Source organism: Monodon monoceros, unplaced genomic scaffold (genome assembly GCF_005190385.1).
Source record: "Monodon monoceros isolate NGI ecotype Baffin Bay Population unplaced genomic scaffold, NGI_Narwhal_1 Super_Scaffold_7, whole genome shotgun sequence".
Taxonomy (NCBI): domain Eukaryota; kingdom Metazoa; phylum Chordata; class Mammalia; order Artiodactyla; family Monodontidae; genus Monodon; species Monodon monoceros.
This window is the reverse complement of record NW_021703784.1, coordinates 102135589-102160019: the sequence shown is the minus strand read 5'-3', so window position 1 is coordinate 102160019 and position 24431 is coordinate 102135589. Positions and strand designations below refer to the sequence as shown.

General features: G+C 60.5%; 3 protein-coding genes across 7 annotated transcripts; 1 reads left to right on the top strand and 2 right to left on the bottom strand.

The window, feature by feature from the left end:
- Positions 1–3154: 3154 nt before the first annotated feature.
- On the bottom strand, positions 3155–12823 carry TBC1D10C (TBC1 domain family member 10C). 2 transcript variants are annotated; one of them, XM_029207297.1, is made up of 10 exons: positions 12504–12823; positions 12093–12271; positions 11245–11344; positions 10912–11019; positions 10719–10825; positions 10394–10508; positions 9648–9713; positions 9316–9505; positions 7662–7816; positions 3155–7362 (listed from the first exon to the last, which is right to left on the bottom strand). In XM_029207297.1, exons 2-10 carry the CDS (start codon positions 12266–12268, stop codon positions 7015–7017), a joined length of 1365 nt encoding a protein of 454 aa, XP_029063130.1. In that variant the 5' UTR covers positions 12269–12271; positions 12504–12823; the 3' UTR covers positions 3155–7014. The 2 variants fall into 2 exon arrangements, with proteins under 2 accessions (XP_029063130.1, XP_029063129.1); XM_029207296.1 differs by lacking the exon at positions 12504–12823 and having other exon boundaries at positions 12093–12482.
- Positions 12824–13519: 696 nt separating this feature from the next.
- PPP1CA (protein phosphatase 1 catalytic subunit alpha) lies at positions 13520–16845 on the top strand. The gene is made up of 7 exons (XM_029207303.1): positions 13520–13657; positions 14185–14316; positions 14470–14700; positions 15323–15427; positions 15872–16095; positions 16178–16312; positions 16396–16845. The coding sequence occupies exons 1-7, from the start codon at positions 13603–13605 to the stop codon at positions 16504–16506; spliced, it is 993 nt and encodes a 330-aa protein (XP_029063136.1). The 5' UTR covers positions 13520–13602; the 3' UTR covers positions 16507–16845.
- Positions 16846–17161: 316 nt separating this feature from the next.
- Positions 17162–23398, bottom strand: RAD9A (RAD9 checkpoint clamp component A). 4 transcript variants are annotated; one of them, XM_029207302.1, is made up of 11 exons: positions 23259–23398; positions 23101–23171; positions 22522–22650; positions 21964–22078; positions 21777–21876; positions 19185–19291; positions 18985–19094; positions 18831–18895; positions 18602–18739; positions 17657–17864; positions 17162–17568 (listed from the first exon to the last, which is right to left on the bottom strand). In XM_029207302.1, the coding sequence occupies exons 1-11, from the start codon at positions 23290–23292 to the stop codon at positions 17473–17475; spliced, it is 1173 nt and encodes a 390-aa protein (XP_029063135.1). In that variant the 5' UTR covers positions 23293–23398; the 3' UTR covers positions 17162–17472. The 4 variants fall into 4 exon arrangements, with proteins under 4 accessions (XP_029063135.1, XP_029063132.1, XP_029063134.1 ...); XM_029207299.1 differs by having other exon boundaries at positions 18985–19291; XM_029207301.1 differs by lacking the exons at positions 23101–23171; positions 23259–23398 and having other exon boundaries at positions 22522–23084.
- Between the last annotated feature and the right edge of the window lie 1033 nt (positions 23399–24431).

The following is a 24431-nucleotide window of genomic DNA, read 5'->3' as shown; positions in this document are numbered from 1 at the left end:
GTGAGGTTTCTTTGGGACTTGTGGGTGCCTGGTGCCTGCCCTGTCCCCCCCCGGGGTACTGATGAGGCTCGGACCTAGAGAATCACCATGGTCATTGCGAGACAGCATACTGCAGGCAGCCGGGAGGGCAGAGGTCTGGGCCTCAGACCTGGCCTGGAATCCCGGTTCGCCGGTGCCAAATTCTGAGGCTTGGTGCCCTTTCTTAGGAGCTGAGTCCCCTAAGAGCCCAGAATGGGTTCACTGCTATGTTCCCAAACTTAGAATGGGGCAGGGCGCATGGTAATAATAAGTTGCAGGTTGAATGAATGCCAAAGGGGACCAAGAGTGCCCGCCTCCCAGAGCTGATGGGGGAGAGAGGCAGCGCCTGGCACACAGCAGCTGTTTGTCCCATGGCACAGAGTGGGCGTCAAGGGGTGGGTGCGCAGCTGGTCACGGGTCTGTCCGCACAGGCAGCCCCAGGGCTAGGCTTCTACGCGCCGGATGCCGCCCTCCGGGCCCTCCCTCTGATTAGGGTCTTGGGCTTTGGTGGGGAGGGACCAGAGGAGACTCACCATCTCACAGGTGGAGAGGCTGAGAGACTGATGGAAGAGACTGACAGAGAGAGACAGAGGAGGGAGTCAGGGCGGTCGGATCTCTACTGCAGAGCCCAGCCCCTAAGACTCTGGGTCAGAGAGGTGGCCGCGACCGCGCGCGGCTCTCCTGTCCCAGCCAGGAGGTGTCCAAGGCTGCCCCACCCCCACCCCAAGGAAGCAGAGGGATTGCTGACGCCCGGACCCCATAGGGCCCGCACCCCGAGCTCACACATCCCAAGCTGCCCGGGGCAGGGCCGGGGGTCCTGGCGCTCAGCCCTTCCAGCGGGGGGCGCGCCGGGTCCCCGCGCGTGTGTGCGCGCGTCTGGGAGGGGTGTGCAGGCGGTGTCGCGGGTCCCGCTGGGGGGCGCGGGCGCTCAAGGTCCCGTCCCCGCGGCCCCTGCCCCGCAGCCCCCTCCCTGGCTCTCCCCGGGGCGCGGGCAGCAGCCGGGGTACCTGGCGGGCGGCAGCGTCTCGGCGGGGCTCTGCCGGGCTCGGCGGGCGGCGCGGACCCGGCGGGACTCGGCGGCGGCGGCACAGCGCCCGGCCGAGGCGGCGCCGCTTTATATAGAAGCGCCCGGGGCATGCCCAGTGCCAGGCGCGGGGCGGCGCGGGGCGAAGTGGCCCGGCCCCACCGTCCTCCAGCCGGGGGACCCGGCAAAACCTCCGCCACCCATCCTGAACCTGGGGTCCTGGGGGTGGGCGGGCCCGACCCTGCCAGAGGCAAGGCGCCGGGGGCCCAGGGAGAGACAAACAAGAGAGACAGGCAGAGGGACAGACAGGAGACCTTCGGAGACAGTAAGTCGAACAGTGGGCCAGGTTCTAACGGATAGCGATCGTCAGAAAGGGTCACAGACTAAGGGGCCGCGGTAAAGAAAAGACAGAGGACAGAGGGGGATAAATAGAGAGAGACCCATAATGGAAGAGAGATGGAAAGAGAATAGAGGGGGAGGGGAAAGCTGGAGCCGGCAGAGACTGGTGCCAGGGCTTGCCCTCAGGGCTGGGGTGGCCAGGAGAGCGGCTGGAGCACACAGTCCGGAGCCCTAACCTTGGATGGAGTCCTGAGCTCCCCAGCACCCGGGGCCGCAGCTGTCTGCCAAGGAGCACTGTGCCGTACGGCAGCAAGCACTCCCAGAAAGACCTTCTTGAACAGGGGTCCCTGTATATCTGCGGGGTCCCCTCCTCATATCTCCCAGCCCCTCCAGAGTAGTGGCCACTAGGTAAGACGCCCCCCACAAGGGCAGTCCCAGTTCCCTGGGATACCCTCTGCCCTGCTGGGGGCCAAGAGGGAAGAGGGTGGCCAGGCTGGGAGTTCCAGTGGGTCTGAGCACAGCAAAGGAAGGGGCTTGTCTACACGATCTGCCCTGCCCATCAACACCCAGGTCAGCTGGACATCCACAGTTATACCCACAATCTCCCCAAAACGCACATCCTTACCCCCAGGTGCACCCATCCAAACACCCACAAAAGCACACCTCAAGAGACCTGGATCACAGCCACATATTCACCCCAAGAAACACACCCAGAGATTCATACCCTCGCAAGTGTTGTCCCACTAGGTGGATTCCGATCCTAGATCCAGCTGTCGGGCCTGGGCACCTCCCCTTCCTGTCTGACTGAACCTCCCTCTCCTCCTGACTTAAATGGGTCTAGTTACCACCTCATAGGACTGCGATGAAGATTATCACAGCAGCCTGAGCCCAGCACACGTAGGCTGTTGTTGCAATTCTCCCACCTCACCCCCGCAAACTCAGACCCTCTCTCCAGGCACACCCCCCGACTGTTCCCTAGAGCCTCCTGGGCTGGGGGAGGGTACTGACGGCCCCGCAGCACTTGTGGAGGCAAAGGTGGCTGCTTTGGCCCCTTTCTACAACCGTACACAGAGCAGCCTGTGAGGAACCACCCTGTCTACCAGTGGAGGGACTCAGAGAGGAGAAGTGACTTACCTGGGGCCCCCCAGCCCAGCCCACATTCCCCACACAGCTTTCCAGGGCTGCTCTGGGCTCCCCAGCGCCAGATCCACACTCCACTCCTCCCTGTGGCCAGCCCAGCCTCCTGGAATGAGGTGTGGCCACCCAAGAAGATCCATCCTCTTGCTGAGGGGGTAACCTGAGCTCCAGGGAGATCCACGGGAGGGAGCAGGGTTGGGGCATGGATGTCACCAAAGAGCATGAGATCTGATACTTAACAAATATTAAAAACCAAAATCCAACAGAGTAAATTTTAAAGATCTTATTGGCTTTATCCAGCGGTTCATGAATCGGGCAGCATCCCGTCTAGCAGACAGAAAGGAGCTACAAGAAGTTGTGTAAAATGCAAGACTTTTATAGGCAGAAGGGAGCAGACACAAAGAAGTTACACTTAGGCAAAAAAGTGGGTTGGTTATTGCAAGATCACTTTCTTTTAGGCAGTAGCAGGGGTCTATCAGGCAGATGAACCTGCTAGTGCTGGTCAGGCAATTCCTGATTGACTGGTTTAAGATACAATTTCCAGGAGAGCTGAAACTGTAAGCAAGTTATCTCGGTTTGGTGACATGGGGCTTAGCATAAGTGACTCCACCTTGGGCCTGCTGTCTTGTTTTTTGCTTTTTTTTTTTTTTTAACTCTTTTTAAAATTATTTATTTATTTATTTATGTTGGCTGCACTGCCTTAGTTGTGGCATGCGGGATGTTCAGTTGCGGCATGTGGGATCTTTAGTTGCGGCATGTGGACTCTTAGTTGTGGCATGCATTCGGAATCTATTTCCCGAACCAGGGATTGAACCTGGGTCCCTGCATTGGGAGCGCAGAGTCTTACCCACTGGACCTCCAGGGAAGTCCCTGCTGTCTTGTTTTTAACCCAAGCAGTGTAGCATCTGTGGACTCAGTTTTCTCATCCTCAAATGGAGATTATAGTGCATACTTTAGCCCAGGCTTGGCTGGACAGGGGGCACCTGGCAGAAGGTAGCAGTGCCAGCAAACGGTTTTGTTTTCCTGGGTTTTTTTGTTTTGTTTTGTTTTGTTTGCGGTACGCGGGCCTCTCACTGCTGTGGCCTCTCCCGTTGTGGAGCACAGGCTCCGGACGCGCAGGCACAGCGGCCATGGCTCACGGGCCCAGCCGCTCCGCGGCACATGGGATCCACGCAGACCGGGGCACGAACCCGTGTCCCCTGCGTCGGCAGGCGGACTCTCAACCACTGCGCCACCAGGGAAGCCCCAGCGAATGTTTTTTGACTTGTCCCAGGCACTGTACAGAGGACTTTATGTGCCATATCTCACTTAACCCTGTTGGGTAGCAGTTATGAGTCTCTGCCTTTTGCAGATGAGGCAATGGAGGCTCAGAGAGGTGATGTGATTTGCCCAAGGTCACACGGCTGGTGAGAGGCAGGGCTGGGGTCTTCCCTCTGCCAGAGTGTGTGTATACATGCACACAGAGCAGTGTGGTTCTGTGCCCGCTCCCAGACTGCCCTGGCTGGGCACCGGCTGTGATGGCGTTTGCCTTGTGGACGCAGGGAGGAAAATCAGGGTTGGGCAACTGCAGCTCAGCCCAGGGCCCTGGGAGTTGGGGCAAGCAGGCTGGCAGGGCAGTCTTGCTCTGTTTGTGCCAGGAGAGCCTGGAGGTCACCTGAGGCTGAGCTGGGCCAGGTAGGCGTGGGGTGACGAGAGGCAATCCCTGGGTGACTGCCCAGCTTGACTAAACAATAACCATCATAGAAATGAGACAGGTAGAGTGCTCTTGGGACTAGGGTGGGAGCTGTTATTATCCTATTATCTGTAGGAGGAGACTGAGGTTCAGAGAGAGTGAGAAGGCCATTCCCATGCAGGGACTTTGCAGGGAGTCCAAGCCTGGCCTCCGGACAGTGTGGGATGGGGGGACTTATGGGGTGGGTGGCAGTCGAGATGGAGACCATGGCCCCCCACACGGGGGTCCATTTGCCCTTCCACTTCTTTGCTTGACCCCCACTCCTGTCCCCTGGACTGACCCCGGCCGATGGACATCGCTGGGTGCCATCCCAGCTTTGGTCCCCACAGGCTGAGTACTCTCAGATGCGTGCCTCGCCTTCTCTGAGCCCCTTTCCAGGCAGGTCTGTAGGGAGCTGGGGCTGCTAGGTTCACTGAGTGTGGTTGTGCAGGTTGCTCACTGCACAAAGGTACCCTGCTGAGTGGTCACTTCCCTTCTGTCCTGCAAGGGATGCATGTACCTGGGGGAGGGGCATCTTCTCCCAACTAGTACACAGGAGCCATAGGGGGCTAGCGCAGCCCTGTGGGAACAGCGTGTGTAAAAAAGCGTTCCGACAAGGAGGGAGCTGGTGCTCTTTTGGTCTGACCCCTTGGCTCAGGCTTCCCAGATGGATGGTTGATAACGGGACCTGCAGAAGGACTGCCCAGAAAATGCTTCCCTCAGTAGATAAGGCAGTGACTCAGCCCCAGCTAGAGAGGCCCCTGCTGGAGACCACCTGCCCCAGGGTCTATATCCAGGCGGAACGACTACCACGTGGCCTCTCCTTCAGACTCAGCAGCCCTGGTGCCAAGGCTGCTGCTTTCCTGCTCCTCTACCTTCGCAGCAGAAGAGCTGAGCGCACGGAGGGCAGGGAGTGCAGGGCAAATCCCATAAACTTCCTGCAGGTTCCCCCACCTACCTGCTCCCAGCGGAGAGTCCATGAGACACCCGCCCTAAGTCTAAGGCGTGGTCTAGCTGGCTCTGCCCCCCACTGTGATCCTGGGCTGGGCGCTCAACCTGGCCATCTCTCCCTTCTCTAAAGAGGCTCTCAGTGCCACCTGCAGAGAGAGGGTGTGGGGGTCTGAGAAAGGGTCCGTGAACTGCAGGGGACTGTGCTATTATTAAGCTCCAAGTACGCTAGTGGGGTGGGGAGTGGGGAGGGAGGGCTCAGGAAGCTCTCTTTAATTCACAGGAGCCCAGCCCCTGGCCCACACTCAGAACCCAGGCTGGGGCGAGACTGGGGCAGTGGGAGAGAGAGTAGCCCCAGGATGGCAGAGGGAGGTGGGTGTCAGGTTCGTGGCTGTTGATGCGGGGGTAGCGGTGAACCTTGGGTCTGCCCTGGGCAGCAAAGCTTTGGCCCAGTTGCCTCCCCTCCTGAGTCTTAGTTTCCCCCCAGGTAAACTTCAGCTCTGGACCTCCGTGAGTCCCTCCTTCAGGGAGTGGGATGGTCTGCCCAGGACCCAGGGCCTGGCCAGTCACACAGTCAGCGCCACAAGAGTATATGTGGAGGGAGCGTGTTCCTGCAGCCGTGGCCCTGTCACTAGATCTGAGGGTGCCAACACTCCAGCTCAGCCACTGAGAAGGATGGATCAAACACTCCACCACTGCGACTTCCCTGGCGGTCCAGTGGTTAAGACTCCGCGCCTCCACTGCAGGAGGCTCGGGTTGGATCACTGGTCAGGGAACTAAGAACCCACTCCACCATTTAAGTGGGACTGCAGACACTTTCTCCGGGTACTCCCCCTCCTCCTCCCCCGTTCAGGGGAGGGCACCCAAGGAAGCAGGGAGGCAGGGCACTGGGAATGGGCCCTGCAGGAACATAAGCCTACGTCAGAACCAGCCCCGTTGTCCTGGCGATGGCTCCTGTCCCAGGCACCTCAGGCACCCACGGGGGCAATTAGAGAGTGTGGGAGGGGTTTCCACAGTGGCAGTCCCCAGGGGGTGCGGCTGGGGCTTAGGCAGGGGGCAAGGGCTGGCGGGCCCTTCCTCCTTTGTCCGGGCACACTAGGCCTTTGTTCTCAGCTGGCTCTCTCTGAGGACGGGACCAGGACCATGGGTGGGGGGCGAACTTGCCTTAGAGTGCCCACAGCCCTGGGGGGAATCCTGAACCAGCAGGGAGAGGGAGCAGAAGAGGGGACAGAGTCCCACTTCTGGGCCCAGCATCCACTTGGGGAGCCCTCCTCCCCCAGGTGCAGAAGCCTTCCCTGACCCCAAGAGGCTGGGCACTGCAGCTTACCATTGGCTCCTGGTGCTGGTGAAGACCTTCCAGCAGCCAATGGGCAGCCTCAGTGAGCCCTGAGGAGCCAGGGCTGGGCTCGGAGGGGTGGGGCTGTGAGGGGAGTGAGGGCCGGAGGGGAAGGAGCTGCTGGTCCGGGGTTGAGGCTGGAAGGCGTTCCATCTGACTGCATACGGGCTTCTGCTCAGACTTTATTCCAGGCCTCCCCAGGAGCCTTGGGGTCCCCTAAGCCCAGCCTGTGCCCCTAACCTCACCCTCCTTCAGCGCCAGCGTGATGCTTGCAAGGGCCCAGGTGCCAGGACAGTTCCGTGGGCGGATGGTGGGCCTGGGTCCTCAAAACCTCACTCTCTCACCTTCCCTCATCCTCGAGCCTGACACAGTCCACGGGAAAGAAGCTGAGGCACCCATCCCAGCTGTAAAGTGTGGTGCCTACTTGGAGGCTGGCATCCACCGTTCAGGCAATTGGGGTTGGGGGACCCTGAGTCTCTGGTACCCTCAGAAGTGGGACCTTCAGAATCGGGTGTCCAGGGAGGAGGTGGAGCCTCGATGGGACCTGGCGGGGCTCTCGATACGGGGGGCCCTGGACCGAGTCAGCAGCCCATGGAAAGTCTTGCCTCGGGTCTGGGGCTTGCGCCGCGGCGGCCTGGGCTCCTCCGGGGGCTGAACCACGATGCGGGGTACCTCGGGCCTGGTGGCTCCCCGAGTTCCTGCCAGCTGCTGGGCCTCAAAGATGGCTTGGGCCCCAGGCAGGCGGGCCTGCGGCCTCGGGGGTGGCCCAGATGCCGACGCGGGCAGCTGGACCAGCTGGGCCTTGATCTCCCGCTGCAAGTCCCGTTCGGACAGGGCCACGCTGTGCACCTGTGGGGAGCAGTTGATACTGAATCTGCCTGGCCTGGGGGAGGGCAGGAAGCGATGAGAGCCCTGTGGGGCGGGCAGGACACAGCCGCAGGAAGTGGCTGAGGGCTGAGGGGCTGACAGACAAAGAGACTAAAGGAGCCACCGAAAGCCACTTGAGGCCTGGGGTTTCCACATTCTCTGCTGCTGAGAGGACAAGAGCTGAGCCCCGGTTCTTACTCTGACTTCCCCCTCTGGGACTCAGTTTCCGCAACTGTGCAGGGGGGCTGGGCCATTGCAGAGGGCGGGCAAGGGGCACCCACCTGGGGCATGAAGACCTCCTCCTGCAGCTGGGTGGGCGGGATGGCTCGAAGGGCGCCGAGCGTCTCCAGGAGCCCCGGGCAGGCCAGGCGCTGTTCAGTGGTGCCCAGTGCCAGGCGTACCAGTGTCAGCCCCACGCGGAACAGCACCTTCACACCTGCAGGCCGGGGGCTCACTCAGTTGGGGGGCCAGCCCTGGGCTTCCTCAGTCTGCACCTGAACCTGCCCTCAGCCAGACTCCTTCCACCCTCCTGCAGCTCTGCTGCCGTGACTCAATGACTGAGAGCACGGTGGCAATCTGAGAGCTCTGGCCAGCATGTCTCAGCGGCCACAGACACTTCTGGGCAGAGCAGCCTGCCAGGAGCCAGGGGCTACTGAACGCCTCACGCCAAGCCTTCTCATTCTGGGCCTCAGCTCCTCGTCCCTCCAAGGAGGGGCTGGGTGGTGACGTGAAGGCCTTTCCAGCTCAGACCTGTGACCTTCTGATTCTAGAAAGATTCTAGCCAGAACTCCTCACCTCTAAGCCAAGAGCATAGGACACACATGCACACAAACACGCACACACACACGCACACACGGGTGTGACCTTGGGCCTGTTCCTGGAGCCGCAGAATTCCTTCCTGGTAGCCTCGGGTCTGCTGAAAACAGCAGTCAGGGGACCAGCGAGGTCTGGTGACAACTGTGACTTGTGAAGGGACAGCAGCGACTACTAACGGTGTCACCGTTATGAAAGGGAGCCTGAGGCAGAGGGCAAGGGTAGCTCAGCCACCCTGACGGGGGGCCCTGCCCTGCCCCGCCCTCGAGGTCTGAGTCTGCAGGGGAGGCCATGTAGATGGCAACTTGGACACCCGTGGCCAGAGCTCTAAGCCAGCCTGAAGCCAACTGGGCATACAGCAGGTGCTCAATAGATGTACTGATTGATTTCTACCATTTTTTGGTCCAACCACCCTGCTCTTGGCCTGGCACCTCTCCCATGTCCGCACCCCCACGTCAGTCGTCTGTAGCCTGGCCTCTCCGCCTCCACACTGGCCCTGCAAGTTTGCCTCTTCCATAGAGCAGCCACGAGCACCTTTAAACAGCACTCTCCTCCTGCCGCCCCCCTACACTCTGGCACATCCTTTGTTTTATTTTCTTCACAGAACTTCTGACAATCTATAAATATCTTGTTAATTTAGTACCGTCGCCTCCCATCCCCACTTCCACCAGAATGTAGGTCTCACTCACTCAAGTGGCCCTGGCTTCCAGAGCAGCGCTGGCCTCCGAGAGCGCTCACCAAGGGCCCATGGGGCTCCATCGGCCATGCCCCCACTGTGCCCAGTCCCTGAGCTGTCTCACTGCTGTGATCTCTGCAGCGCCCCCCGACTCCAGCCCTCCCCCAAGCAGATGGTGCCCTCCCTGTGGTGGCCTCACTGCTGGGGGTGGGGGCTATCATTCATTACACTGGTGATCCGTGGCCAAGGGCTGGGCCGTTTCCCCAGAGCCACAGGGCGCTGTCACCCTCAGCACACCCCAGCACCCAGACCCCAGGCCAGGACTGGCAGTGGCGGTGGGGCAGAGCAGAGCTGGCACCCTCATCCCCTCTGCACACCAGGCACCCGAGGCTCCCGGCCCCAGTTCCCACGCCTGCCCCCACCCACCTGGCCAGCCACACACTCACCCTCACTAAGGAAAGCGTCCCAGACACGCAGCACCGTGGGGAAGGGCAAGGAGCGGGCGAAGAGGCACAGGAACCACTCGGGCAGGTAGAGCAGGGGCCCGACGCCCACCTGTTGCAGGTGCTTGTGCACACGCGGGAGCAGCCGCCGCAGCAGGGCCGCGAACACCTCAGCGTCCAACCGTACACCCTCCTGTGGCCACGTCCGTCAGCATCTCCACTCCCGGTCCCCAGGCCCCCACCCAGTCCCCAGGCCCCTCCCCCCCCCCCACCCCCCCCCCCCCCCCCGCCCAGCCCCTCCCCCTGTGCCCTCTGGCCCCATCCCAGCCTCTCACCATATGGGGCCCGTAGTAGCCAGGGAGGTAAACCTCGCAGATCTGTACCAGGCACCAGAAGGCCTCCTGGGGGCAGGCACAGGCCTTGAGTGCCCACCGCAGAGGGGACCACAGGGCGGGGGAAAGGGGTGCAGGGGAGGGTCTGGACACCATCTGGGGTGACTCTGGAGCCAGGAGCCTGGACTCAGTGCTGGGGCTGATAAGGAGGGGCAGGTCTTACCGAAAAGCTTCCCGTTGCCCAGATAGAGGCCTACCAAGGGGCGTAGCGAGTTGGAAGTCACAGGGCTCAGGGGGTTGAATTTGAGGGTCACAGGGTAGGGGCTCACTGGTCAAGGCTAGGGAGGGTCCCAAAGTTCAGGTCTTGGGTTCTTGGGGTCACTGGGGTCAGGGATCATGGTCACAGGGTTCAGAATCAGAAGTCACGAGGTCAAGGTAATAACAACCAGACTCCTAGATCATTGGGGCAAATGTCAGGGCTCAGGGTTCCATGTTCCTGCAGTCAAGGTCGTTGGGTTTGAAGGTCGCTGAGGTTGGTGGTCATGAGGCCCTGGGTCACTCACTAGGACAGGTTTGGGTAGGAGTCAAGGATCCCAGGTCCCTGAGGCCAGAGTTCCTGGGGATGGAGGGGTCATGGGTCCAGAGCACAGGATTATTAGGTCCCTAGGTCACCAGCGTTGGGGGTCATGGATCACTGGGGTTAGGGGGTCAGGGTCTTGGGTCCCCGTAGCAGGGTTGAGGGTACTCACCTCTGGGGGCAGATACATGAGCAGCACGGCAGCCACAGGGCCCTGGGCCTGGCAGTAGCCCTGTTCCGGCCGATACAGGGTGTAGGCCTTGAGTACCTGGAGGAGCCCCTGCTGCCTGTGCCAGAAGACCCCGTTAGGGGCCAGTCCTCCGGGCATCCCTTCCCCACCCTCTGGCGGCCCTTGCCCAGGCCTCAGCCCCCTGAGGGCCTTGCTGGGTCCTTTGAGATGCAAAGATATAAAGCTGGGGCAGGGGGGGGGGTGGTACTAGGCCAAAGCACCTGGGGGTTGTGGGGCTGGGGGTCCCTGGGCATCACTGGCCTCGTACCCGTGACCCTGGGGTGACACAAACATCTCATGCAGAGGGAACTGGCGGTGCAGGTCCCTGCCGATGGTCTCCATCCACTGTGGGTCCCCAGGGGCCTCAGCCAGTTCCTGTGGGTGGACAAAAAGGTGAATGTGAAGGCCCAGAGTGGTGAAGGGCCAGGGAAGGGAGGTGGGACCCCTGCCAGTTCCCTCACCTGATAAGTGTCACAGCTGTTCTGCTGACACACATGGGCCCCACACAACAGCGGCCAGCACCGGGCCCGCAGGGCCGAGGGGATGCCTTTCCGGCACTGCATCTTTACCTGTGGGTGAGGCCAAGGGACCCCGTTAGGCCAGCCACACCAGCTTCCCCTGCTCCTGTCGGCAGGCCCCAAGCACAACCTGTCATCAGGCAAGAGCCACTTTGGGTAGCAGGGAGAAAAGGCAGGAGGTGCTGGGACACGGGAGGGGTGAATTTTGCCTGGGCATGGGCCGAGGCAAAGGGGGCTGAGCCACGGAGGCCTGGGTGGGACCACTCTCCCCCTCACCTTCTTGTACCGCCGAGACATGGTTTTCTCCCAGTGTGAGGTCATCTCTACCCACTTCATCTCCCGCTGGCGGATAAGGTCTGCAGGAGGGTGACCTGGCCTGGGGACATATGGCACAGGTGTCCAGGCGCTGGGCAGCTGTTACCCAGAGCCCACATTTGCCACCCTTCATGCTACCTGGGTGAGCCTAACTCCTGGCCCTGGAGATCTCTGGGAATCTCTGGGGCGGGGTGGGGACCTGTCACCCAGGAGTTGCCAGTGGTTGTCATGGGGACAGGAAAGGATGTGGCTCCGATGTGGGTGGAAGCAGGAGAGACTGAAGGGGGTGTGTAGGTGTGTGTTGAGGGAGGGGCTTGTTGACTGTCCCCCAGGATAGGGACACAGACAAGTCATCAGGGAAGTTGGGTAGACAGAGTCCTAGACTAGAAGCCAGGAGTTGTGAGTTTGGGTCTGATTCTGTCTCTGATCTGCTGTGTGACCTTCCTATCTGTTTCTGGACTTGTCTTCCTGTCTGTACATGAGGAATGCAGAGGACTGGTGGGAGAAGAAGTGTGGGTTCTGTGATCTGGATCTGGGATTCCCGGGCCAGATTAAAAGGGGAAGAATGTTTGGACCCAGAGGTGGGTGGAAACCCTCAGAGACTGGGATTAAAAGAGACATACAGGAGCCACCCCCCGCAGCCCTGCTAACCTTAGGATTCCATCTGGAACCCGAGAAGGGATGATAGTGGCTGAGTCCCCAGACCCGCCCAGGACTCTCGAGGTTGAACCTCACTCTAGAATTCAGCCCTCAGCTCCCACCCTTATTCCCAGCACCCCACCGCCCTACCCCATCCCTTCCCTACTTACCCTGGCTCTGCTGAGCTGCCCCCAATGAAGCCATAGCGGTCAGCCTGGCGATATGGGCCGGGCCCATTCAGCTCTGAGTCAGACCCCAAAGAGCTGGAGTCATCCTGCAGCTCACCAGGCTGCACCAGGTCCTCCCCCAGGGCCTGGGCCATGGTGCTGCAGACGCCTGATGCCATAGGCTGCAACATGTGGGGAAAGCCAATGTGAGAGGCGGCTCCTAGCCAGCCTGGGGCCTGGGCTCCTATCCAGCCAGGCCCCAGCCCCAGGACCTGACTGCGTGGTCAGAGGGAGCAGATTTCAGGGTATCTCTCCAAGCCCCTTCTGTCCCCTCTTCTCTTGTGGGGTGGGGGTGGAGCATGGGCCCAGAAGTGGCAGAAAGGCCAGGCCCCTGTCCCCTGCAGCCCAGCTTACCTCCTTGCTGCACCTCACCTCCTCCTCTCACTTCCTCCTCAGCCACAGCTTCGGCAACCAGCCGGGGGGCCCCTCCTAAGTGCGTGTGGGGGGGTAGTTACCCCTTCCTGTCCCGGGCTCTTCCGGCCTGCCCCACTGGCCCTGGGCCATGGGCTCCTCCCACCATCCCGGTGGGCTGGGTGGGTGCAGGCTTGGGTTCCTGTGCTGGGTGTGACGCGGCCAGGGCCTGCCAGAGGTAGAGAGGGCAGGCTGCCTCCAGATTTGAGGTCACTGGCATGTAAAACACTCGATTCAGGGTCCAACGAGTATCATGGTGTATTTAGTGTTTGCTCTTTACAAAGTAATACTTTCAACATGCACACAATGTAGCATTACTATGCTACTCAAAAGGCAAAGATGAGACATTACAAAAAGTAATAATTTAGCATGCACCACAGGCAGTGTGGACCAAAATGAGCTCGGAGTTCAGCAACAGGTGTCTGGATCTACCTAGCCAGTCGCCCGAGGGCCCCAGACTCAGGAGGTAGAGGTCCTCCGTGAATTTGAGGCTAACTCTTACTATCTCTGAGCCTCAGTTTCCTTTCCTGCACTTCAGGGGCTTAATCTGCACTGTTTGGGGAGACCCAATGAGTTACCAATGAGGTCACACAACCTTCCCGACCAGGACAGAAGTGGGAAAGACTGCTTAGCCCTTGAAAGAGAAAAACAACTTCCACAGTACTTCCGACCGCACCTCCTCCGAACAGCAGAGGGTAACTCCTCAAGGGCGGAGCTAGGCTTGACCTCGCCCCATGAAGCCCCGCCCACAGGGCAGGCTCCGCCCCAGACACACGAGTCAGTCCAAGTCCGGTCCCCTGACCGAGGCCCCGCCTCCCGGGCCGCCGCGACCCCTGCGCCCTGCGTCCGGCGGAGGCGCTAGAGCGCAGGGGCAGCGGGCGGGGCGGGGCGGGGCGGGGCGGGGCGGGGCGAGGCAGGAGGCCTAGGAGGCGGGGCGGCGAGCCGGGGCGGGCGGAAGGAGCGCCAGGCCGGAAGGAGGCAGCGGGAGGGCGGGAGGCAGGAGCGGGCCCGGAGCTGCTGGGGCCAGAGCGGCGGCGCCGCCATGTCCGACAGCGAGAAGCTCAACCTGGACTCTATCATCGGGCGCCTGCTGGAAGGTTGGCCGGGGCAGGGGAGGTGGGCGCCGGCCGCGCCCTGGTCCCCTGCCCGGCCCGGAAGTGGCGCGCGGGTGAACTTGCCCCTCCCAGGACCAGCTTAGACTGGGCGGGGACGGGCCGCGAGGTCCCGTGGCCGCAGGTGCCCCCCCTTCCCAATCGCGGCGCCCCTGGGAGGTCTGGCGTTGCTCCCCTTGCCAGAGCAGGGCGGGGGCGCAACGGTTAGCCAGGGCTCTTGGGGTTAGAAAGAAATCCGAGAAGCCTAGCCCCCCCAAGCAAGGGGTCCTGTGTTCTGAGGTTTTGGCAGGCCTCCGCGCACAGCAATCCCCTTTTCGAGTGCCTTGAGGGTAGTTGGGGGTCTCGTCCCTTGAGGCTTGAGGCGGGGGTCCCAGGAGGCTGGGCAGCAACAGCTGCCCCTGGGCGAGGCGGGGCCCGGGAGGCCCAGGCGCCCCCCAGAAGTGCCTATGGGGCCACCCATGTCACCCACCCTCTTCTCGCCTGAGGGTCCTGATGCCTCATTCCACTCCCAGTGCAGGGCTCGCGGCCTGGAAAGAATGTACAGCTGACAGAGAACGAGATCCGTGGTCTGTGCCTCAAATCCCGGGAGATTTTCCTGAGCCAGCCCATTCTTCTGGAGCTGGAGGCACCCCTCAAGATCTGTGGTGAGCCCCCTGCCCAGGCCCCTTTGCTTCTTGAAAGTGGGTACCCCCCACCACCAGCCAAAGTCCCTGGATCTCTCCTCCCTTGAGTCCAACCCTGGCCCTGGGTCCAAGTTCAGACTGCATCTAGTGCTGACCTGGTTCTCTGGGCCACAGGCGACATTCATGGCCAGTACTACGACCTTCTGCGGCTGTTCGAGTACGGCGGCTTCCCTCCAGAGAGCAACTACCTGTTTCTGGGGGACTACGTGGACAGGGGCAAGCAGTCTTTGGAGACCATCTGCTTGCTGCTGGCCTATAAGATCAAGTACCCCGAGAACTTCTTCCTGCTCCGTGGGAACCACGAGTGTGCCAGCATCAACCGCATCTACGGCTTCTACGATGAGTGTGAGTGGCTGAGCCTCTGGGGCTGAAGGGCTCTCCCCCGCCATTCAGTGCGGCCCTCGTGTTGACCTGCTGGCCGGGGTAGCAGTGTTTGACAAACACCTGCTAGACTGAGCTCTGTGAAGGCAGGGCCAGTTCACATCTCTCCGCCCTGCCCTCCTGGCATGGGTCCTGGCGCTCAGGAGGGACGTGGTGAATGGTTGCTGACTGAAGGGCTGCCAGCATTCTAATGCAGGGCCTTGCCTGCCGACACTCCCCTCCAGTGCATCCGTTACTTAAGCACTTAGGATGCCTGTCTGGACTGGACTCTGTTGGCCAGAAGCTGAGAGAGACCAGACCCGGTCTTGGCCTGGCTCTGCTCATGTGCAGGGGGGTGAGTGCCAACCCTGAGGTTGTTCCAGAGCTGGAACTTGGGGGTTCCTGTGGACTCAGCTGCTTTAGAATTCCTCCTGGGAGGCAGTGGGGTGGGGATTGGCCCGGGGCGGGGGGGGTTCCCTTCTTGCCTTCCATTCTCTTCCGCCAGCTGTGTCTGAACAACACACAATGTGCCCTGGAAGGCCCAGAGACCCACACTGAGGGTGGGGCAGACGGGCCTTCTCGTGAGCCCTCTCCTTCCTCTGGGCAGGCAAGAGACGCTACAACATCAAACTATGGAAAACCTTCACCGACTGCTTCAACTGCCTGCCTATTGCTGCCATTGTGGATGAAAAGATCTTCTGCTGTCACGGGGGTGAGGGCGGCTCTGGGCCGCATGGCGAGGGAATGTTTGGGCAGGACGAGCCTGGCCGCATCCCTGGGGGATTTGGGACAGAAGTGTTAGCTGAAGGACACATTCTCAGCCACCTGGAGCAGCTCTCCCTGGAGCCCTGGTTTGGATATCACTTCTTCCACAAAGTCCCCCCGCACCCCAGCATTAGGCTGCACTCGCTGTCACGTCGTGGCCTCGGTTTCTTGCGTGGAGTTTGCTTGTCTTTTTCCAGGGAGCACTGTGCTCCTGGAAGGAACAGGGACTTGAAGAGGCAGAAGGCGATGAGCTCTGCCTGTCTAGGCTCCCAGGAATCCAGGAGAGGGCGGCGGGTTGGGGGAACAGAGGCTGATTGGCAAAGGCTTCCTGGAGAAGGGAGGGCCCTTGTTTTGAGGCTTGAGGAAGTGACCTGCCCCCGGTGCCCCCCAGGCCTGTCCCCGGACCTACAGTCCATGGAGCAGATCCGGCGTATCATGCGGCCTACAGACGTGCCAGACCAGGGCCTGCTGTGTGACCTGCTGTGGTCTGACCCTGACAAGGACGTGCAGGGCTGGGGCGAGAACGACCGTGGCGTCTCCTTTACCTTTGGAGCTGAGGTCGTGGCCAAGTTCCTGCACAAGCACGACCTGGATCTCATCTGCCGGGCACACCAGGTGGGCTGGCAGCTCTGATCTGGGTGGCAGCGGGGGCCAGGCAGCAGCACCTGCCGAACTAACCGTCCCCACCCTCGTCCAGGTGGTAGAAGATGGCTATGAGTTCTTTGCCAAGAGGCAGCTGGTGACGCTCTTCTCAGCTCCTAACTACTGTGGCGAGTTTGACAACGCAGGCGCCATGATGAGCGTGGACGAGACGCTCATGTGCTCCTTCCAGGTGGGGGTGGAGATGGGGATGGAAGGGGTGGGGGGGGGGCCCATGGCTCAGCCCCATGAGCCTGACCAGCTTGCCTCTTTTAGATCCTCAAGCCCGCCGACAAGAACAAGGGGAAATATGGGCAGTTCAGCGGCCTGAACCCTGGAGGCCGGCCCATCACCCCGCCCCGCAACTCCGCCAAAGCCAAGAAATAGCCCCCGTGTGCCCGCCCTCTGCCCCAGATGGTGGATTGTACAGAAATCACGTGGCTGTGAGGGTTCGTGCTGGCCCCCTAGGGCCGCCCATCACAGGGAACACGGAGCCTTGGTGTATTTTTCTTTTTTTTATGAATCAATAGCAGCGTCCAAACCCCCAGGGCTCCTTCCACCTGCACCTGCAGTGGCTGCAGGCAGGATCCTGGGGCTGAGGCTGCAGCTCAGGGCAGAGCAGGGCCAGATCGTGGGTCCCCAGCCTTGCTTGGCCTCAGGGCTGGCAGCCGGATCCTGGGGCGACCCATCTGGTCTCTCGAATAAAGGTCAAAGCTGGATTCTCGCCATGGCGTCTGCCTCCCTTGTCCCAAATGCCTCGCCTGGCGACCTCTTCTGCCTAGGGCCGCTTGGGAGGCTTGCTGGGCATGGGGCCCCGAGCGAGGGAAACACCAGCCACACGCTCAGGTCACAGGGGCCCTTGGAATTTCCAAGCCAGGGCCAGAGAGTTTTGGAAAAGCAAGCAAAACAGTGTGTGCCAGCCACAGGGGATCCCCGAGGTGTACCCAGGATCTGAGGGAGGGACAGGTCCTGGTTGGCAGAGAAGGTGGATCAGCAAGGGCCAGCAGCCCCACCGAGGTTTTTCTCTTAGGGAGGTGGGCTTAGAGAACGCAGGCCCCCAACCCTGCCACATGGTTGGATTAAGAGGTGAGGGGCCTCCCAGCAGGTGGCAGCTCGGCACCAAGACTGGGAACAGACATGATCGACTGGGGGCCAAAGGGAGATGACAGGACCCAGGCCAGTCACAGATAGCTGAGCAGGGCCTGGGGGAGGCGGCAGGACCAGCCAGCTGAGCTCCAGCACAGCCCACCTCTACCACCCACCCTGGAGGAGAGCTGGCCCCGCCCCTGGTTGGCGCTGGGAGATGGGGAGGCTGGGGCTTCCTCTGGTCCAGTCCTCCAAGGACCTCTCGGCTCAGCCTTCCCCCTCACTGTCTTCAGCCAGCACGGGGCTGGGACCCTGGGGAGAGTGTGCAGGGGCCAGGATGGAGCCAAAGAACAGCGAGCGGAACTGGCGAGAAAACAGAGGAAGCCAAGTGAGCTCTGGAGGCTGCTCCTTCCGCCTCCCATCCCTGCCTCCGTCTCCAGCCAGCTCCTACCTTCTTGGGTGGGGGAGTCCCAGGCACTGTGCTGGGCTCGGTGTCATCTTCCTCCTCTGAATGGGAGCCAGGGCTACAGTGGGGCTGGAAGCCAGGTGAAAGGGAGGTGGAGGGCAGTGTCCGTGAGCCCTCACTGCCCACGGTGGTTTCCATGGCGATCATGTACGAGTCAATGTCATCAAGTGCAAAGTCGTCCAAGTGGGGCGTGCTGTAAGCAGAGACAGCTTAGCAAGGGCAGGGAGAGAAGAGGGGGAACAGAGGCAGGGCCCCACCTTGGAGGGCTCAGCAGGGGGCTGCAAAAGCCCTGTGACCGTTGGTGACCTCTTGGTTTTATTACTTCCTGATTTGGTGGGAGGGGAGAGGATGCCTGGGGTTAAGTGGCTGCTTCCTGGAGGGGGTGGACCTGGAATCCTTTCATCAGAGTTGAGGTAGAGGCCTGAGGGAGACATCTTGGGGGCCGGTTTAGCTCAGCTGGGGGAGGGGAGCAGCAAGTCCTGTAAGCTGGGCCACCTGGGGCCCAAGCCCGTACCTTCCCAGGGGACAGGAACCGGAGAGCACTGGGGCCCAGGGACATGCTGGGCAGAGGGCCAGGCCAAACTTCCTCTGCTTAAACTACACTGGGCCCATCCTCCCCAACCCACCTGCCCTTTCAGCCACCGGCTTCCCCAGTCCCAGGCAGCCCCCGGCTTCCAGGCAGCCCTTTCCCTCCTTGGCCTGGGAGGAGGCTCAGAGGGGAGGCCTCAGCCAGAGAAGGAAGCCAGCCCGACCCTGGGGACACTTCCCTGGGTCGGGGGAGTCTCTGAGTACAGCTGCCCGGTAAGGTTGAGCTTGCAGGGCTGGGGCCCAACAGGAAGTGGGGGGAGGGGAGGCGCTGACACTGGAAGCAGCAGGCTCCCCAGGGTGCACAGAGGTGGGGAGGGAGGAGTGGGTGGGCAGCGCTCTCACCTGTGAGCCTGAAGCTGAGGCGCTGGCTGCTGGAGCTCCGGGGCACGCAGGTCCTGGGGGTGCGGGTCCGGCTCTGAGAGCGTGGCCAGGACAAAGTGGCCGTCTAGCAGAGAGTCCTTGATGGCAAAGATGGCTGGCCTGGGCAGGTGACGGGTCCAGGCAAGGTCAAGGCCCTTTAGCTCCTGGCATCCCAGATCCCTCCCCACCCTGTCCTGAGGCTCGGAGTTACCTGCCAGGGCCATCGAAGTAAATGCTGAGAGACAAGTTCGCTGACTCGGCAAAGCTCAGGAGCCCCTGGGAAGGGAGAGGCAGAGCAGTGAGGCCCCGCACCGGGCAGGGAGGAGCGGTGGACCGGGCGGTGAGCGCGTGGCGGGCAACCTCACCCGGAATTCCTTGAGGCAGAAAGTGATGGCCACCCCTTCCTGGGCCTGCAGCTGCTGGAAATCCTCCCCCCCGATGCTCATCTCGGTCACCATGGCTTTGACGGTGCTGTCTGTGAGGACAGCAACAGGAGGAAACCTGGGCCCTGCCCCATCCCAGCCCATCTCTGCCCCCTGCCCCAGGCCACGTCTGGCTCCCTCACCTGCCTCCTCCTGGTAGCTACGCAGGATGATCCTGTGGCCACGGCCAATCCCCAGCGTCACTTCGGCCAGCGCAGGGGGGAAGGGCAGAACAGCCTCCCCCAGGACCCTGTGAGGAGGGCACAGCATCACCCCACAACTCAGCCCCACCCCGTGGCTTCGCTCTCGGGATCTGAGACGGGGTGGTGACGCACACCAATGTCCACAGGGAGCCAGGCCAGGCCTAGCATGCCCCCAGGGAGGACAGGAGCGGGACATGGTCCCTGCCCCGTCCAAGGCTCCCAGGCTGTCGTGGGAGGGGAAGTCCACTTGCAAGAGACGGGGCAGACAAGAGCAGAGCCCACAGAAGACAGCAGGAAGCACGGGCTGTTTGCGCTGAACCAAACTGGGCAGGCGGCACCTGGCCACCCAGGGGCGGGAGACCATCCCCACACGGTCTGCATAAATGTGGCCTTCAGGGAGAGCCCTCAGATCCTTGTCTAGAAAAGACACATGCCGATAAACAGTTACAGGTGAAATAACATCTGGAATTTGCCTCAAAACACTTGGGACAGGAACTGGCGTCTACTTTTATGAATTTAAAATTGCCCATAAGAAAAAGAGAAACAGGGGCTTCCCTAGTGGCGCAGTGGTTAAGAATCCGCCTGCCAACGCAGGGGACATGGGTTCGAGCCCTGGTCTGGGAAGATCCCACATGCCGCAGAGCAACTAAACCCGTGCACCACAACTACTGAGCCTGAGCTCTAGAGCCCGCGACCCACAACTACTGAAGCCCGTGCGCCTACAGCCCGTGCTCCGCAACAAGAGAAGCCACCACAATGAGAAGCCCGCGCACTGCAACAAAGAGTAGCCCCCGCTCACTGCAACTAGAGAAAGCCCGCGCACAGCAGCGAAGACCCAACGCAGCCAAAAATAAATAAATTAAATTTAAAAACAAGAAACAATTGCTTTTTTTTAAAGGTTTTTTTGTATTATGTCTAACAGAGACAAAATTATTTAAGTCAATAAATTTTTAAGGAATTTCACGTGTTCTGATTCTTTCCACTGTCAATCACCTTAGTTCCTCCAAACTCATAATCTTCAAGATAAAATAGCCTTTTCAGAAATAAGCTGTCATGTGAGTCAGCCCCCAATTCTCTTAGCTGGGCTTTTTTCATCTCCAATGGAATATGGACACACTTCAGAATTCCCCACCTGTAATCTCTGGGATCCAATTTCCTCAAGCAATTTACTTTAGGACCATGTTTAGGGTCAGGAGGTGGATCTGCCTGGTTCTGAATTTGACACCCTCTAAAAATGTATTAGGTTCAAATCACATTCACTCCTAAGCCATCACACCCTAAAACAGTACAGATTGTTGGGATAGGCCAATACCTAAGATAAAAAAAGTCTGACTGTTTTTCCAACGATGTAGGTTTACGGAAAATGCCCCATCAGGATAGATCTCAACACAACTGCTCTTTTTAAAAAAGAAAGAGAGGGGCTTCCCTGGTGGCGCAGTGGTTGGGGGTCCGCCTGCCGATGCGGGGGACGCGGGTTCGTGCCACAGTCCGGGAGGATCCCACATGCCGCAGAGCAGCTGGGCTCGTGAGCCGTGGCCGCTCAGCCTGCACGTCCGGAGGCTGTGCTCCGTGACGGGAGAGGCCGCAGCAGTGAGGGGCCCGCATACCGAAAATAAATAAATAAATAAATAAAAATAAAAAAGAAAGAGAAAGAAAAATCCTCAAAATACAGACCACAGATTGATTCCCTCTTTCTCTACCCAAAGGGATCCTGGGCAGTGCTGTTTCAACAGAACTCAGAAAAACAGAAAGTCAGGACCCAAATGGACCTTGAGATTACCATGTCCTTCGGCTACCAAAAGAAAAGAAACACAAGACCTTGGGTTACTTGGATGCAAGTGGCACCCAGCGTGTGGGCGAGTGGGAGGGGAGCCACTCCTTTCTGCTCTTGTCTTCACCAGGGACCTTTGCATCTGCTGGAGTCTCCTGGGCCCTGCACAGCCCCTCTGATTCCCCAGAACAGTTCCTTCTCTACAGCTGCTTATTCAGGCAGCCCTCCTGGACCAGGACTTCCCCGCCTAGCCTCCTTCCTTGGCCTCCTGCTGGGACCCCTCGAGGCTAGAGCCCAGCCAGGCAGGAAGAGAGGCTGCCCTTGAATGGGGATCATCCCAGAAGGATGATGAGGCCAGAGAAGGGTCATGAGTCCCTGAGCCACAAAAATTAAGGGACCTTCAAAGGTGTTCAGGCCAGAGAAGACTTGAGGGCAGGACAGAGACTCGTTCTCTGACAGAGGAGTCAGAATGGGTCTGAGTGGTCAGAAAACCAAGTCAGACCTTTGAGGTGGAGAATACAGACTCCAGAAGACAGTGAGGAACATGGAACAAGGGAGCACCCAGCCCCTCCTCACTCCAGCCTCTGCCCTTAGAGGAGCCAGGCAAGGACCTGAAAGCAAACCGGGTTGGATAAACTCCTTGAGGTCTACAGAAACCCTGTAGGGAAAATGGAGGAGGTGCCTTCTTAAACTGACCGTTGAGGCCCAAAGAAGGAAGACAGAAACCTAGGCCTCAGCTGGAAACCAGGGAGCGTGCTCACCTTGCTGGGGCACAGAGCACATGGGGGCACACGGCTGGGTCGAAGACAGCCTGCAGGGACTCGCAGTCCTGGAAGGACAGGTTGTGAGTCTTCCTCACCCCTGGATGGGCAGACAGGGTCTCAGTGGGCCTCGCCAACCTCCACCCCACGCCGCAAGGACGACCTGGCCAGCCAGCTGCTCACTCACCGTATTTGCAGTACAGCTGAACTACCAGGCGGCTGCTCCTGCCATTCAGGGAGATGCAGCATTTCTCCACGGTCTTCTCCAGCATCGCCAGCGAGCGGAAGACTGACAGGAACGACTAGGCGATGGAAACACATCAGCCCAGTGCCGCGCCTCCACCAGCCAGCTTCCACATCCCCTTAGGCTCTGGCCCATCACGGGCTCAGTACTGTCACACCAGGAAAGGACCTCCCACACACACAGAAATTTACACCCTTCCAGGCCTTCGTTCATACTGTTCCCCTTGTCTGGAATGCCTTGAAAGACCTGCTTACTTTTCAAGGACCAGCTTGAATGTCACCCCTGTCTGCAGGTCCCTGGCAGAATCAATTAGCCTCTCCATATCTCCCATTACCGTACCCTGTGGATGTCCGTACTATGCCCCTGCGCTGCATTTTGCATTGGATTGCTCCTGCATATGTTTCTCTCTCCAGCTGGCACCTACTGTGTGCCTCAGAGCAAACGCACTGTGGTAGAGGTTCCTGGGGGAGTGCACTGCCACCGCTGAGGGAGGGGCCTCACCTTCATCAGGATCTTACAGCGCAGCGGGTCCTGACCAGGGATGGCCGCCTGGTACTGCTGGAAGAAGAGCGGGGCAAAGAGGAAGCAGGCATAGGCCGAACGGGAGGAGTTCACGGTCCGGAGGGAGAGCTGGGCCAGGAAAAGCGGGGAGAGGGATGCAGTCACCAGCAATGTCAGGCCCAGCCCTCTGGCCGGTTTTTGCTCACACACTTGCCCTAATGTCCTCCTCTTCCACCATCGTCTGCTGAATCCCTCCCTCTCCTTCCAATCAGCGGGTACCTTCTCCATGAAGCCTTCCCGGAGTGCCCCTCAGCACCGCTCCCGCAGCAAGGGCCCTACACAGCTTTCAGCGCCGACCCCACCCGCCCCCGGGCACTTCAGGGAGGGCAAAGGCTCTCAATTCACACACTGGTCTGGGAAGATGACAGGGCTCAAGGTGACGTCCCAGCAACAGGGGAGGAAACTGTAACTCGGCAGACAAATCTGCCCACCGGCATCCTATCTGATGGGGGCGAGACTCGAGCCCAGGTTAGGGCTCCCTGTGGGAATCTCACCCCCCCCAATACCGTGGCTCCTCACCCCGTCTTCCAGGGGCTCCAAGTAGAGTTCGTCCCCGATACGGGACAGGGAGTGGACGGCCTTGCCGAGCACTGCGGGGAGGAGAGGAGAAAAACACTGCTTTGCTGGCGCTTTGGGCCGTCCCATGTGCCCCCAGCCCCGGGCTGGCCCCAACTCACCCTTCACGTTGCTGCCCGTAACCAGACACTTCATGCTGCTCCCCGCGACCGGGTTGTGACAGGCGGCGGGCCCCAGACTGGACCCCAGCTCGCTGCTCCCCTCCGGGTCTCCCCTGCCGCCGTGGATGCCCCGGGTTCTCTTCCCGCGCACCGCCCCCGGAAGCCCCGCCCCCGCCTCCTCATTGGGCCACACGCCTGCACCTCCGTCACGTGAGAAAAACGCTCGCCGGCTGCGCCGTCACGTGACAGAGTCCGGCTGGTGGCGGTCACGTTATCCGGGAGCGCCGGGCGCCTTCCTGGCTTGTCTCTTCGCGAGGTCCAGGGCCTCCCTCGGCCCTTCAGCGCCCCGGTTGAGCCGGGCCTGTCAGCGGGGCCCAGCGCGGCTGCGCGCCCGAACGCAAGGCGCTCAAAGGGTGTGGGGAAGCGAATCCGGAGATGTGCGGGCGAGCCCGCCTGGGTCACTAATTTAGAACGGATTTTCTGGGCGTCTGTCGTAGGTACGTGGTCGAAGGCAGACCGTCGCACCCAATCCGAGCCGGGGACACGCACAGAAGCAGCAGCCACTGGCACTAAAAAGAAATTAAAGCACGTTGCGGCAGGATCCCGGGGTGGGAAGTGGCTGTTCGCTCTGGCTTCGAGGATCCTGCGTTGATCCCGAAGAAGAGAAGATTCTCCGGACAGAAAGGGGTAGAAGGGTGTGGCTGGCAGGGGGAGGTGAGAGTAAAGGCTCAGCGGTGCATGGGGCTTTGCCCCCGTTGGGAGGGAAGTGGGTCTGTGAGAGGAGGGGTGAGCGCTGCCAAATGATGAGGGTCACTAACGGGAACGGCTGGAAACGTTTTCTGAGGTTAGACGCATGCGTATGTGGCCCTTTGAAAAAAACGACCAAGGGACTGTGCCGAAGGAGGGTCTTCATCGGCGGGCAGGTCTTCCCCTAGCCCTGGGCCTCGGTCCTCCGCTGCGTGAACTGGAAGGGAAGTCCTGGAGGGGCTCCCTGACCTCTAGTTCCCTGCAGCACCCAGTGTGCTTTGAAGGGCCCTGGGAACCACTGCGTTCCTTTAGGGCCCATCTGGACTTGCCCCTCTGGTACTGTCCCCAGTGAGGAGGCCATGTTTGTCTGTGGGCCCCTTGCCCTCCTGCTCCTGGCCTGCAGTCCTGGACCCCACTTTGTTTCTT